This window comes from Saccopteryx bilineata, chromosome 2, assembly GCF_036850765.1.
Source record: "Saccopteryx bilineata isolate mSacBil1 chromosome 2, mSacBil1_pri_phased_curated, whole genome shotgun sequence".
Classification (NCBI taxonomy): Eukaryota; Metazoa; Chordata; class Mammalia; order Chiroptera; family Emballonuridae; genus Saccopteryx; species Saccopteryx bilineata.
In genome coordinates this window covers 11,549,468-11,562,267 of record NC_089491.1, presented here as the reverse complement: position 1 = coordinate 11,562,267, position 12,800 = coordinate 11,549,468, and the positions used below count along the sequence as shown (strand labels likewise).

At 41.0% G+C, this 12,800-nt stretch overlaps 1 protein-coding gene across 12 annotated transcripts in view; it reads right to left on the bottom strand.

The window, feature by feature from the left end:
• Positions 1-12,800, bottom strand: part of DENND1A (DENN domain containing 1A) — a 499,929-nt gene that overhangs the window by 233,053 nt on the left and 254,076 nt on the right. For 10 of the 12 annotated variants that reach the window (XM_066256258.1, XM_066256259.1, XM_066256266.1 and 7 more), the window contains one exon: positions 10,627-10,737. In XM_066256258.1, the coding sequence (XP_066112355.1) occupies positions 10,627-10,737 (111 nt within the window). The remainder of the gene's footprint in view (positions 1-10,626; positions 10,738-12,800) is intronic. The other 2 variants (XM_066256260.1, XM_066256270.1) reach the window with 1 other exon arrangement.

Here is a 12,800-nt window from a genome sequence, read left to right as displayed (position 1 = left end):
ACAGCCAACAGCCAGTCTAGCCAGGACACAGATTGTAAAGTAAACCACTGGTGGGTTTTTGGACGCACTTTTAGCAAATTCTGTCCTCAATTAAAGATGCACAAGGTCACTTCTATCTTGGAGCTTACTATATGGCTTCATTAGTTTTCTCTGAGGCAAAGGGAGAGAAAGGAAGAAGGCAGTGGGGATAGGGCATGAATGAGGAGTGATCAATGATAGAGTTGAAAAAAATTGTACCTTTTCTCCCTTTTAGCTTAAGTTATTTCTCAGAGAGAATGCCCAGATTGTCACAATCTTAGATCCCAAGGGTAGCTCTAAAATTTAACATGGAATAAAAGACTCTCCCTCAAAAAAAAAGAATTCCAATGGTGGATGTGCCAGGTACTATGTTGGGGGCACAGAATCCTGCCAAGTATTATTTTAAAGGGGCATGGGTGTGTGTTTACATACATACACCCTCATCACCACATTTCACAGAGAAGGAAACAGTCTTAGAGGTGACATAACTTGCCCAAGGCCACATAGCTAGTGACAGAACTGGGCCTCACATCCAGGTCTGTCAGACTGTAAGGACCACTGTTTCCACAATGCATAAATTAACATAAAATATGTGTTGAGTACCTACTCTGTGCCCATCCACTGTGCTGAGGGTTCTGAACTGGATGAGGTACTGTCCCTGTCAGCACAGCCAAATTATGTAGAGATGCATTTGCCTTGCTGTGAGATGAACAGATATCTAGGGCAAAATACCAATTAGCAGAAAATAATCTTTTTTTATTTTTTTAAACAAGCACAGATCTGACAATTTCCTGGGGATTAGTTCCATTGAACTAAGGTGTTGCAGTGCCTTTAACTCATAGGCAATTCTAGACAATGAAGTAATGATTGTCAAAGTGAAAGGTTTACATCGAAACCTGGCACACCTATTGGAAAGTCTGGGTTTCTGGCTCGTTCTCTTTTACATACATACTTGCGTGGAGTTTCCAGTAATGCTCTTTTTCAATCTGAGCAAGTCACTTCTCCTGGGTCTCAAATTCCCCTCTGTGGAAAACAAGAGGCTGGACTACATGATCCCTTTGCCCCCTTCCAGCATTGACAACTTAGGGCCTAGAGAAATTATTGTCCTTTGATGCCAAATAGGCGCTTCCTCTGCTCCTGCCCACCACCAGCTATATATGACAGGGTGCATCGCAAAGCTGGTCTTGCTTTCTCATCTCTGCAGCTATAGAGCCCACCTGGAATTCATGTGCTCTCTGGAACTATCACCTCTCAGCAACCCATCTCTGTCCCCTGGCTGTGGAGGGCACAGCCTATCTCTGTGCTTGGTCCCTCACCCTCTGCGACTTCTGAGGTAGATGATCTTGGGAGACTAAAGATGTGAGCTTCTCAAGGACACAGCACACATTTGATTCCTCTCCGTATCTCTTACTATGCTTGACGCAGAGCAGGTGCTGAGTAAATGTTTGGGGAATGTTAGAATGCCTCCAGCTTAACAACATGAGGAATGGTAGGCAAGATTACCAGACACTTAACAAATTGCAATTGCTTAATAGATCACAACTAGAAGCTGTAAATTTCTAAAAGGTATTGAGACTCCAAGTTCTAAAAGCTCACAGGAGAACAATTTAGATGGTCACAGTCATTCACATCTTAGAATTCAGGATGTTAAAACACCAAACTGAGATTGCCTTCATCATTGAGTTAGAGGCATTGGGATTTCTCCTCTAAACCCTAACATCAGGAAATTGATAAAACAAACAGTATAGAAAGAATACCAGATTACTACCTTTAAAGATAGGTCATTTTTAAGTTCACTCATTTCCACTAAGAATCGGCCTTTGTAAAAACAGTTGTAGAAAATGTCTTGCAGAAGATAGTGTTTTCAGTTTGAGAATGAGATTATTTGATTGATCTATAAACTATCTTTGAAGTCATCAGGAAATAACTGTGTCACGATTAAACACTGTTGTGGGTTTTTTGTTTGTTTTTTACTTACTCTCAAATGTAAAATCCACCAGAAGATCAGCAACGAGTTTTAAGTAAAATCTACAGGGACTCTGAAAGTTATCTACTCAACTCTTGTACAGGTATTAGAAAAAACTTTATTACCAAAGGTTCAGCTATGTTCAGATTGTGTTTACTGCATTTAGTGAGGGTAGAGCTGGCTTGTAAGAAACTAAGATGCTTTGGCAAAAAGGCAACTTAAGCCTCAGAATAAAGACCGTCAGCTTGTCTAGACAGAAGCTGGACACGTGAGTGGAAAGAAGGGAAAGAGCAAAGAACGACTTGCTTTTCTTAGAAGGTGAAATGGAATGCTACCTTATTTTTATTTTTATTTTTGGTTGTGGGGAAAGGGCAGTCTTTCTTCAAGTAGTTTTTATTTATTTTTTTGAGTTGGGTGAAACTCATCCTAGCTCTTGCTTCTCCACTATCTGGAGAATGGTAAGAAAAAAGAGAAAAAAACCCATCCAAAACCCAACACACCCACATGGGGCCTAGTCAATTGCCTTCCACTAACAGCAAGATCAGCCAGTCAAGAGGAAGCCTTCTCTAGCAATCACTGGCCTACTCAATCACTTCCCCCCTCCCCCACTTTCAAAGTACCAACTAGCTAGAGTAATTAGAGTAAGTTATTAACCAGGAAAAGAAGCTTTTGTGCCAAGCTTTGACACTTCAAAACATCAAAGCAACTAACACTGCCAGAGAGAAACCTCAGCTACCATAGCAGAGGCAAAAACAACGAATAGAATCTACAGTGTCAACAAGCCCCTAGCGCCAGGAGCGAGGAAAGTGCAGACTTTTCTGTAACACAAATCGAAAAAGGCAAAGTTACACTGGGATTGCTGACACTTCATTTAAATGCAGGGGCAGCAAGGTTCTGCCCCTCCTCCATCCTGTGCCTGTAACAGACACTACAAACCATCCAGGGGTCGGGACACGGCCTGAGGGACCCTCTGAACACACAACCATTGTCAGTGGATCCAAGCAGGCACTCAAGAAGAAATCGACTTGCCACATCAAGTCTAGTCTAAGTGGATTTAAAAAAAAAAAATTCTAAAATCATAATTTGTCTGGCTAATTTACACTATTGCCTTAATAAATCATTTTTCAAAATTTTATTTAGAAAATTAAATTTAACTGGGTGACACTGATCAATAAAAGTACATTTTCTAAAAGAAAGAAAGCAAAACTGAGCAAGGGATCATGAGTATCTATCTGCCAGGTATCCACACACAGAGAAGAAATTATGGAACCTTCAGGTGGTAGGAGTTATTAGATTTGAAGGCATAGGGAAAAAAAAGAATACCCTCTGTAGAGTTTTGCCTGGCAAATCCAACCTTAGAAAGTGAGAGTAAGTTTAGAAAGATTAAAGCTACAATACAGCCTCCACCATGAGCACCTTGCTCAGCGCTTACTGTCTGCTCAGCACTGTATTAAAGTGCTTCACAGATAGCTAGCTGCCTCATTAGTCTTCGCAGTCCTGGAAGGTAGGAAGCATTATTGTCCCCAATTTACAGATGAAAGCTAAGGTTGCTAGATGGTAAGCACCTTGTGGAGGGTCACAGAGCTAGTGGCAGAGCTAGGATACGAACCTAGGGAGTCCTGTTCCAGTATCTGCTCCTAGCTCACAGGAGACTGCCTCTGTGCTATGACCTGTCTTCATCTGACAATTACTGAGTATCCACTACCTGCACATGCCATGCCCTCAAGCAATTTAAAATACACAGAGAAAGATCAAAATGCAAACAATCAACTTCAACACAAAAGCATTATGAAAGAGGTGTCACAATAGAGGTTCAAGTGTGTTGGCATATAAAGAAGCAATCATTAATTCTGCCTGGAGCAAGAATCAGGACTGCTTCTGAGAGAGAGAGAGAGAGAGAGAACACTATCAGAGCACAGAAAGGTGAAAAACAGAAGCTTTTAGTCCTCCTCCCTAGGAGGACAGTCAGGATGTAACGGTGGGTCAAGAGAACACAGCAGTTTCTAGTTTCTTAAGGCCCATCTAGCTATGTAGCAATTCCGTGGAGACCTGAACAAGAACTGACGATTTAGTCAATGACTATGGGACTAATGTGAGGTGGGTAGATATGGAAAGCCTCATCTGAGTTGCTATGTCTATTTTCTGTTGCTTGGATTCATTCACCATCCCCTTTCACCAGCTGTGCTAATTACATCTTCAGAACTCTTCCAGGATCTCCATTGTCTTCTTTGCTTCTGAAAGTCATATTGGGGTTTATTGCCCCTCAGGGGTGAGATTCAGAGTGAGCATTTACTGAATGACCAGTATGTACCCAGAAGAGGGCTATATGCTATCGTATCTATGACCGTTAAATCCATCCAGCAACACTAAGATGAGTATTCATACAATACCCATTTGTACAGAAGAACGCAGAGACTCAGAAGTCAAGTAAGTCACTCAAGGCCACATGGCTAAGAATAACAGGCAGGATTAAGTACAAAGGTAGGAACTGAACAAAAACATCCTGACTTGAAGTCTGGTACTCTCTGCTGCAGCCGTGCTGTCCTTTTTCTTGGGAAAAGATAACACCTGCAGGGCTGCCTGAATCATAGAGTTGGTGGACTACAAAGCCATTGAGATAGCAGAAGAGAAAAAAGTGAATTTTCAGAAGAAATACACAGACCCCCAACTGCAGGGCCTACCCTCATATCACACTGCCATGGCTCACCAAAGTGGCCAACCTTGCAGTCCGCAGAAACCAGAGGAAAAGTAAGTCCTTGTTCTTGCTGCTTTAGCACATAGTAGGTGCTCAAATTTCTTTAATAAAGTGCACAGAGACCCCTGCAAATGTGGGTGCCATTTATGGCTTTTTGGGTATATTAAGATGTCAGTGACTTGAATATTACCCATTAGTTTTTTGGGGTTTCTTTTTTTGGTACAGACTTGATTCATAAGTCATATAAAATATAAGTGATAAAGTCTATAATCTAAGAATATATAATTTACTTCACAAATTGACTATACTACTAAATAATAAAGAAGATTCTCACCCATGTTCTCAACACAATGGCTAAAAAGAAGCATCACCTCTCTAGTCTACTTACACCCATGTACCCAAAGTCACACTGCTGGGCTGCATCAGTAGCCAGCATTACTGAGAGCTTCGGTGGATTATACTTAGCTCTGGTCTGTTCGAGATTAGGCAATACCAAAAGCAAAGCTCTCCCAAAGGAAAATAAGGAAACAACGAATTTTTTAGTGTTGGTCTATATGCAAGGCTTCTAAACAAACTTAACCAGGCTCCGTTATGAGTCTTAAAATGAAAATGGGCCTAATGATGAAAAATAACAATAATGAAAGAATAAATATGGTTTTTGTCTTACAGAATTGTCTGTTCACTGTTTCTAAATCTGGCTGTGTATCAATCACTTGGGGAACCTTAAAATATAGACATTCTGTGGTTGGTTCTATGGTATACCTTCTGAACCAGAATGTCTGAAGGTGGTGTCCAAGTACCTGAATTTTTAACAAGTTCTGTGGGTGATTCGAATCAAACTAACCCATGGATTAGCATTTGAGAATCACCAGCAATCTGAATCCTGTATCTAAAATGCTCAATGCTTGTTGAAGCAATGGGAGAATATGGCTGGTTGAAATCACAACACATTTTAAAATATCACCAATGAAACTGTTTATACTCATCATATTATAGTCTTGAGAACATCTCAAGGTTCTCCATTCTATAGTTCAACACGAACAAGAGAAAACCAACTCACACTTAATTAAATGAAGAACATAGTTCAAAAGCAGTTAATTGTATTCACATTTAAAAACCAGAGAAAAACCACATAAATAAAGCATAGCAATCTTTCCTCCCACTTCCTGCCAATGGAAGTTCCATTCATTTATTTCTAACAGTTTTTAATATTCTCTGAGCCACAATAAAATTTTATGTGATGGAGATTAGAGAGGCTATGCTGTTTGGGAGTTTGGCTGCAGTCTGTATTTCATGCCACTTCATTACATTTTGTTAAGGATTTCCCTCCTCACCAAAAGGATTAGTTTTCTTCTCACTTTGAATACTCTTCTTAGGTTGTTAGTGTGAACTAGGTTAATCTCTCTCTTTTTTAACATATAAAAGATGAACAAACAAAATGTTCAACTTACTTTATTTTTTTAAAATAGAACACTATATTTAGTCTCAGAATTCTCTGTTTGGTAAGTTTCCAGTTACAAGGTCTTGGCTTCCCTTAAGCACAGTTTGAAACAAAATAATGCAGTTTGTTCCTACGGCTGAACATGCAGAGTGGAGTGTGCAGGCAAAGAGGCCCCGGCTCTGGGCCAGCGTTCAAATCTCTGTCAGCTGCCACTCTCATCCCCGCTTTGAGGGCTGCAGACAGGCAAACAGGATTCGTTATCTCTAGCCTGGAACTGCTAGGAAAGCTCCACACACATCATTCAGGTACCCAAACCATTCCACAGGCTGACATGGTCACTAACGGTTGGAGCTCCCCAAGAAAGAAGGAAAATGAAGCCAAACCTGAAAATGTCCCAAGTCTACAAACTGGCCCTTCCTCGGTCACAAGACCAGGTGGCGCTAAGACAGTGGATGCTGTTGGTGGGAGTGGGTGGGGCAGGAAGTTTGGGAAGGTCCCCATCCCTTCTCAACAACACTAGAGCATCTACTAAGGGCCGGACCTGAGGTTGCTGGTGGGGAGACAGAACTATTGCTCACCACCCTCCAGGACACCAATGTCCAGGCCCTGCCCAAGACCCGCATTCTCTGGGACTAATACTTTTTGGGAAGAAAGTGACAGGGAAAAGATGCCAGTTTAGTACTTCCACACACACCAAAGAGGGGTACTATGAGAAAAAGTATTAATTCCTTTCAGAGTTATGGATACCACACAAATACTTAGATCTTAACAATGTGTCTTCAGCTTTTATGACAATCCATACACAATGACCTGGTCCCCCAGGTGAGCACTTTGAAGGAGCTAAGATTCCTTTGTATGTGTAAATCTTAGATGTTTCTCTCTTATCTGAAGCCAAAGCCTCCCTTCCCCTGAAAGTGCATCATGATGACCTATTTGCACGTCCCATGCTCCCATCTAGGACATGACCTTGGGCAGGTTACTCCATCTCTCTGATATGCCATTCTGGAAAATGGGGATATTACTGGCCTTCCAGGACTGATGCTGGAATTACATATTATCTCTATAAAGGTCTTATATTAAGATAGCCCTGCTTGCTATCCATAAGAGTTACCAAAAAGCAATACAAATTAAACTCAGACGTGAAAATCGGGAAGAAAAATGGGGCCTTTGTGCTAGAAGAAATCACACTGAAGTATTCACATTACAGAACAAGATTTCATTACGCCTTCCCTATTTATCATTTATAAAGGAACACAATCAATATACATTAACTGAGCAAAGAAAACAAAAACTCACATTTTTCTTATACAGAATCACCGCATCATTATTGACCAAGAAAGCCAGAAATGAGTATTACCCAGCTCTGAACTCAGCATTGCTGGGTTTGTCTCTAGTGCAGTAGTGATTTTTCTAGAAGATGGCATTCCAGAGTGTTCAACAGCTTTTATCTTTCAGCTGCTTAAGGGGTTTGAGGAACATTAAGCCTCTGTCTTTTTTTTCCTTTTTCTTTTTATTGAATTTATTGGGGTGACACTGGTTAACAAAATTACACAGGTTTCAGGTGCCCCGTTCTACAACATATCAGCTGTACACGGTACTGTGTGTTCAGCACCCAAGTCAAGTCTCCTTCCATCACCATTTGTCCCCCTCTACCTCCTCCACCTCCCCCCTTCACCACACTGTTGTCTGTGTCCATGAGGTTTTCTCTTTTTTTTTTTTTGCTCAATCTGCCCCCTACCTCACTGAGCCCTCCTCCAGCCCCATCTTTAAAAAAAATAGTTTTTGAGAAAATCATGGTTTGTTAAGGTAATGCAGGCCACATCTCAATTCGTCAGGAGAGAATCCTCAGGAACCTCAGGCTGAAACAGCCTTTGTACTCTGCCTCTCCTCAAAAAAATAACGAGAAGACGCTAGTGAGGAAATAAAAGGCAACAATCACAAAACTTTAAATGCTGAAACTGGAGCGGTGCAAAGGTTTGGCTACAGTGGATGTCTGCTCGGCTGTCTTGTCCCTAGAGACGGCACCCACCCACCCAGGGTGCTGCTGACCCACAGGGGGTGTAAGGAGACCCTCTCCCTACAGAGATGTCTACCTCCAATAGAACTCAGTGAAGAAGCAACTGTGTAAAAAAGGTTTTTTAAAGTCAAAATAATATATGTTTATAACCTCTAAAAACAAAAAGTATGGAAGGCTTATACTATTGACCCTTATTAATTCATAATGATCACATATGATATCTCCTTATTTCTAAATAACTATTTTTTATTGATTGATTTTTAGAGATAGAGAGAGAAAGGAAAAGGGCGGAGAGGGGGAAGAGAAGTATTCATTTGTTGTTCCACTTAGTTGTATATTCATTGGGTGGTTCCCGTGTGTGCCCAACCTGGGGATCAAACCTGCAACCCTGTAATTTCAGGATGACACTCTTAACCAATTGAGCAGGATAGGGCCTAAATAACTATTTCTTGACTTTAAATTTTAAACATTAATATTTAGCATCTCATTATAGATGTTAGTAATATAAACATATACATACACTATATGCCAGATTCTGTTCTAAAAGCTTCATAAGTATTAACTCATTTTCATTTTATTTGACATGAGGTCATGGGTGACCCAAATAAGAGCTGTCCCAGTGGAGAAGTCTTATTTGTCAGGGAAGCTCTGTTTTGTCAAGTTTGGGCAATACTATCCCAGGTTAGCAAGCTCATAAGAATGCACCATTGAGACAAAAACATCATAATGCTGGAGAGAGGGGCTCAGTGCTGAAGGAATCCCCTTAAGACAGCACGGGCACTGTAGAGCTGCTCTCTCAGCATGGCGCTCCTTGGCCACCCACCTACTTGGCAATCCCTGCTACCCCACCACTCCCTGACCACCCCTTCTCTGCTTTCTTTACTGTAAGTACTACTATAAACATTATATATTTAATTTATCTTGTTTACTCAAGGTCTTCCCTACTGGAATGTAAGCTAAATAAGGACAGAGACTTTTGCTTATTTTGTGCTCTGTCATATCCCCTGTGTCTGCAACAGGGCCATGAAATCTATTTGTTGCCAGACGTCAGGCAGACAGCAGAGTGGTTGGCCCTGGAGAGGACCAACAGTCCATCCACAGTGGAGGAGGCAGTATGGAAGAAGAGACCCAGGGAGCTGACATGTGTGGCGTGGGCTCCTGCCCCTCTCCTCTGAGGGCTTCCATTAGACAAGTAGAGAAATTTCAGGTGAGAAATCCTTTTCCCTTAGAAGTTCAAAATACTGCTGGACTGTCTTCTGGTTTCTAAAGTTGTCACAGCAAAATTGTAAAATTTCATGATAGAAGGGCTTTAGTATCTTCTTTTTTAGCTTTTCAAAAATTCTGAAATCTATGTATATATAAAAGTATATATTTATCATATGTGCAACTTTTAAAGGAAAGAAACTTAAGGCTCCAAAATCCACCTAACTCAATGGGTGACAGATTACAGCATGCAGGTCAAGTCTGGCCTGACTCCTATTTCTGTAAATAAAGTTTTGCTGGAACATGAATCCACTAGTTTACTGATTACAACCTACAACGTCAGATTCCAGTAGTTGCAGCAAAAATGGCCTACAGAGTCATATTTACAACTGACCATTTAAAGAAAGGTTTCCTGATTCCTAACCTAGCTCAAGATAAAAAAAAAAACAATACTTTTGATGTGCTCTGTATGCCTCTTCCCAACCACACTCTTGTCCTTCTGAGGAAACTACCTGAAACTTGTGTTAATCATCTCTCCCCTGTGCCCTTGTAGTTTGTGTGTGTCCCACTCAGTTTTTCTTAATTGAACATTTTAAGCATGAAATCATACTGTATGTTCTCCTGCAGCTTGTTTTTTCTCTCAGAATTCTGCATTAGAGACCCAATTGTGTTGACCGTGCTCATTTTCATGGATACAGGATTCCACTGTATGACTATATCCAATTTATTAGTTCTCTGTTGATGGTCACGTGGGTTTGTTCCAGGTTTAAAACACAAAAACAAATGCTGCTGTGAACATGTTTGTACACGTATCTCGCTATGACCATGAGTATGCATAGGTATGTATGTGTACATGCACACACACACAGTTCCCCAGGAGGGGTCAAAAGCAGTCAAAAGATGTTCACTGCAATGTTATCTACTGAAGGATAAGCTACGAACAACTTAAATGGCCATCGAGAGAAGATTTTGTAAATGATGACACATTGAATTATAACAGAATATGATACAGACTCGTAAAGAAATGACAATGATGGAGACTTATGTGGAAGTATGCAAAGTGTTCATAACACATGATCAAATGAAAAACTACGACTGGTCGTGAAATGACAAGAATAAATGAAACGTGCATTGGCACAGTAAAGGAACATCAGTAATGAAATGACATGTTACTATCTGAGGGGACTGTGGCTGATTTCTTTTTCTAGAATTTTCTTTAATCTTTCCACTATATCCTTTAGTTGAAATAAAATAATTAAAAGCCCAACTCAAGACTGTCTACTCACAGTGCTGAGTTTGCTGCAGATGATGAGTATCCGGCGTTCGTAGAGCATGCTGGCGTACAGATGGAGCATGTTGTTTACATCCACGGCCACGAAGTATTCTGTCAGATTTCTCTAGGAAGAAGAAGAAGGGGAGGTTTGTGCCTCAGTTTGTTGGTTCTTATTACAAGCACCATCTAATAAAAGCATGAGAAACAAAATAATCAGCAAGTATCCTCTCCTCTTCTTCTGCCCTAGTCTCTCTACCTGGGGATCAAGTACGCATCCCATTCATGTATGAAGTCATGAAGTGCAGTGTTGGAAGAGACCCCTGAGATGAAGCAGACTGAGCAATTATACCTGTGTGGTAATTATGGCTTACAGCATGAGGTCATGCTTAGCCCTGCACGGCTTCTCATAGCTGTTCCTAAAGGTAAGCAGGACAGGAAGCCTGCAAACTTACAAATGAGGAAGCCAAGGCTCAGAGAGATATGCCAAGATCAAAAAGTCTAATAAGCCATGAAGACAGGGCTGCAGCTCAGATCTTCTGACCCCGGATCCTACAACTTTCCCAGTGCACTGTGCCACACGTCTAAGCAAAAGGACCCCAGAGCCAAGATGCTCCTGACCCAGGCCTGTTTCTGCCAACACGGCCCCACCCACCAGACCGCACGCTCCTCTCCCAGCATCCCTGCTAGCACCCCCACCCCACAGTTTACATCCTAAAATGACTTGGCTGGAACAAAAGCCATTTGAAAGATTTACAATTTCCAGGTATTTCGCTCAAAAATTTTAAAAAAGGACAAGGAGCAGCAAGTGTGACAAAGCAGTGTTTTAACTAGCTTTTGTCTGTAGCCAAGGCTTTGTCCCTTTAATTAGTACTATGGATTGGTATTCCTCAGATTTCAGAAGAAATGTAATGCGTTTCATTTCTGCAACCCTTTCTATACCCACCTGACTTTAATAATACACATGAATATGCTAATTTCTGCAATGTTACAGCTTTTCAATGCCACACAATATAATCCTCTGAAAATGAAGGGGGTGGGGAAGGAAGAAACACAACTGCCAGGGGTTGCAATTTATAATAATGGAAGATCTATAACCCATAAATTCAAGTAAACCAGGTGGACTTTATATGCAAAATAGCATAAAGTACTTTTCGACAATCTTATGTATGGGCTGGGAATAAAAACGGGCACTTATCTTACAATTTATTATTGTTTGATTGGAGTAGCAGGTTAATAACCATCGACCTTTATAAATGAAGAGTGAATTAATCGCTCCATACACTGACTCCCTGCCAAGTACCAGGCACTATACCAGGTACTGTGTATGTGTACTCTCACTCAACCTTCACAAAAACCCACTGAGGTGTTCTTCTTTCCAATATATAGAGCCAGTAAGTCTGGGAGAGGTCAGTGACTGGTAGAGTCAGGATCAGCCCATACACTTCCTCTTACATTGCACTGTCCCTCTTCAGTGCTTTAAACATCTATAATGCACAAGACTGTACATGTATTCTTTCACTTAATCTTGAAACCACTCCTTGAACAGGTATCATTACCTCTGTATACAGAAAAGAAAACAGAGGCACCGAGAAAGTGAAGTAATTTGACCAAGGTCAGACAGGAGGTGGATGAAGCATTATTCAGTCTTGGGTGAGTTTGTCTCTTAACTGGTGCTCTTCTTGTATACCACTAAATTAATAGGTAAAGTTGTATTCCGAAAAAGCATAGCATAGTAACAATGAAGGATCAAAGTATGTGTAAAGAAAGAGAAAAACTGTTTCTGTTAAAAATTACTGTTATTCTAGTTATTAAGTAATCCTTACATGCTGGGCAATAGGCACTTCACCTCTTGCTTCCCTAATCTTCTCAAAAAACCCTGAGAAGGGCATTATCATCATCTATGTTTTATAGATAATGGGAAAAGTGAGGCATGGGTCTTCCAACAGTCACCCAGCTAGAAAGGGCCAAGTTTCAAAATCAGGCCTCCTGAATCTAAAACTCGTGCTCTAACTATCCACCGATATGCCTCTTAGCAAACTTGAACAGCAAAACAAAAAAGAAGGGCAGTCTGAATCCGTCAACAAGCTTATCCTTTGCCCAGTGGACTGAGGAGTGCTGAGCTAACAGTGTCAGGCTGGGGTTTGTTCTGAAGACTGTGACATGGCAGAGCTATTCTCGCAAACAAAA